This window comes from Centruroides vittatus, unplaced genomic scaffold (genome assembly GCF_030686945.1).
Source record: "Centruroides vittatus isolate TY-2023 unplaced genomic scaffold, ASM3068694v2 contig_392, whole genome shotgun sequence".
NCBI lineage: Eukaryota > Metazoa > Arthropoda > Arachnida > Scorpiones > Buthidae > Centruroides > Centruroides vittatus.
The window spans coordinates 1,570,479-1,573,521 of NW_027122208.1; the positions used below are offsets into that span (position 1 = coordinate 1,570,479).

Genomic DNA, 3,043 nt, shown 5'->3' on the forward strand with positions numbered 1-3,043 from the left:
TTGAAATTACCAAACTACACTTTATTAAATATACAACTATTAACTATTGTTTCACACAATACTGTGAAAATTCTAGATGTTTAATATTCACTATTTCTGGTGTTAAAAAATTTTTAATTCTAAAAACAACAATGGAAACGCAATAAAATATAAAAATAATTACGGATTCAATCCGAAGAAATATATTCTAGTGCTTCTAGAACTTCGGATAACCGAAAACGAGAAAAGAAGGTGACGTGCAATTGTTGTTCGACGGGTCTCCGTAGTCCGTTCCGACCGGCTCGACATATTGTGATTCCCGCGGTGCCGACCAGCCATTCGAGGACTTTTCGATGGTCGTTCGGATCGTACTGCGTAATCCGGCAAGGCGGCGTTAAAATTAAAAGTTGACAGACGGTGGCGGCTAAGGTCGGACTGGGTCTTTGGCGAAAGTCTCTCTTCAAAATGTCTTTAATTAATTTCTTAAGCGGAGAAGGAACGTGTCCGGGTAAAGGCGGAAGATCTTTCTCGTCGTAAGAGTAATTTTTTATCTGTTTGTCGGAATCGGAATAAAACGGATTTTTACCGCCGAAAATGTCGTACGCCAACGTTCCCACGGTCCACAAATCCGCTCTCGAATAATCGACGGAAGAGAAAAAACCGGGTTTCGCCGTTATCACTTCCGGTGCCATCAAAGCTACGTTTCCGCCTTTACATATTTCGTCCGAATAATAGGGCATCCGTAGACTCTCTCCGGAAAAGCAACACCCGAAGTCCGTAATTACCAAATGGGGATTGGCCAGTCCCCGAGCGAGATCGAGCAATACGTTATCCAACTTGAGATCTCTGTGAGCTATTTGATGCCGAACGAGATGGCAAACTCCTTCCAACAACTGAGTCAACAGCAACAGAGAGGTATGCAGCGTAGGTTTGTGTCCGTCTAAATATTCGAGAAGAGTGCAGTGGTAACGCTTCATGACCAGAAAGAGCGTCATGTTCCGGCCCAATCCATTTTTATTCAATTTAAAAGGAAGGGCGTCCGGAAATAATTCCATGGCTTTAGGCAGTAGCGGAAATTCGTCCGCAAAAGCGAAATACATTTCCACTATATTGGCGTGGGGAGGCAATTTTTTCTGCTCTCCGTCTATCGTCGTAGATACGTTTTTGCCAAACGTTCCGCCTCTGGCGGGTATCGTTTCCTTATTCATGGCCTTCCAGACGGCGACGGCATTCGACTCCGCGTCGTAATTGAACATCATCTTGACGGCAACGTCGTAAGGTCCCAGGGATCCGACGGGCAGAGCGGCACGAGTCCGAGGATCCGTCGATTCGACGGGAGCTTCGGAAACGGAACCCTTCAGACGCGCGGCGTGTACCACCGCATTGCATCCTTTAGCCAGCACGTTTCCGATTTCGAAGTCGCCAAAACTACCCGAGAAACCGCAATCGGAGAGTACGACGGAAGGCACGTAATTAGAAAGGACATTTCTAATTTCCCTAGGGACGGCTTCGAGTTCTTGTTTTTCGGTCAGCAGCGAAGGGCCTCGGGCAAGGGACAGTCCAATAAAACAGAAAATGGGAACTCTCATTCCGTTAGCACACATCAACTCTTTTACAGCATTTCTTCTTAAAACTGCAGCAAACGAATTGGAAGCACATCTTGTTATAATCTGTTGTACGAGGGACTGTTTAAAGGCGATTATTTTCCCAAAAGCCCCTCCGTTTCCTGGCGATTTCTGGACCACAAGCAATTTGTTTCTTGCCGAATATTTTGGATCGAGTCTAAACAGAGTACGTAACAGCACGCGCCCATTGGCGATCGTCTCCTTTACGTAAGAATTCCAACTTGGTCGAGTTTTTTGCGCGTAGCGAAGCCAACGAATTATTGTCATTTTGGAGTTTTTGTCCAGTTATTCCCGCTTTTCTTATCGTCGAAGCGCAAATTTATCTCTTGTCAACATGGTGGAATACAGACTACGAAGGAGCACAGATATCCCGTCCGATTGGTCGAGCGGGTCACGAGGACCTTTAAAGGTCATGTGATGCGATGGAAGTTTCAAATCCCGTAAGTTAAAAATAAAGACATTTCTTAATATTTTATTAACTTACTAACTTATTAGATAATTAGTAAGTTAATAAATAAATATAAAAATTACGTTGGGTAAAATTTTACTTGGAAAAATTTCGCTAAATACGAAGAATAAAATAGTAAAAACATAATTAATTTTCTTAATAAAAATAGCGGATGACATATATAAGCGCTTTTAAAAAATATTTTAGGTTAAAAATTATACTTAATTACGTATTGAATAAAATTTTTAAGTTTAGGGAAAATTCGGGGAAAACCGAGTCGACATCTCCACGTGAGTATGAGCGAGGAGCCAAAAACGAATTAGTTTGGCTCAGTTTTACCCTTCCCTTTATAACGTAAATTACCTATAGTATCTATTTGATTTATATTGTTTATTTAGTAAAATTCAAGATGTGAATGAGAGATTTCGCATCCCCCGAGAATTGTAGACCCCTATACCAGCAAAAATGTCAAAGGAACTACACCTGTACAAGTGACCCTTCCGAGATGTCCGCCTCCAAAGGTCAGTCCGAACGTACTCGGGCACTTCGGTGCTCGGCGCCCGGGTGGCTGCCGAGCCCCCACGTCCCCCGAAACTATAACGTCGAGTGGGCTAAATACTTAAACGCCACGGTGTTAGTGACTTGCAATGTGGCACGAGCCGATTTCGGGAGCCGTCGCTCGTACCGGTATGGTTCCTTTGACTTTGAGGTTAATGTTACCTGTGGTTCCAAGATGGCGGCTCGTCTGATTCCAGCAAGGAAACAGTGGGGACGCACGTTCTAACCTAACCTAACCTATTCTAATAATTTAGTTGCTAATAATTATGGTAATTTATTAGAATAGGTTAGGTTAGGTTAGAACGTACGTCCCCACTGTTTCTCTTCTATTTGCTGGAATCGGAGACGAGCCGCCATCTTGGAACTATAGGTAACATTAACCGACTTTGATAAGGTCCCAACCGTCTCGTTCGAAGCTTGAATTGTGCCGCTT

General features: G+C 43.3%; 1 protein-coding gene across 1 annotated transcript; it reads right to left on the reverse strand.

Moving 5' to 3' along the window:
• On the reverse strand, window positions 1-1,959 carry Pink1 (PTEN-induced putative kinase 1). Its single transcript, XM_067271146.1, has one exon. The coding sequence runs from the start codon at window positions 1,869-1,871 to the stop codon at window positions 168-170; it is 1,704 nt and encodes a 567-aa protein (XP_067127247.1). The 5' UTR covers window positions 1,872-1,959; the 3' UTR covers window positions 1-167.
• Between the last annotated feature and the right edge of the window lie 1,084 nt (window positions 1,960-3,043).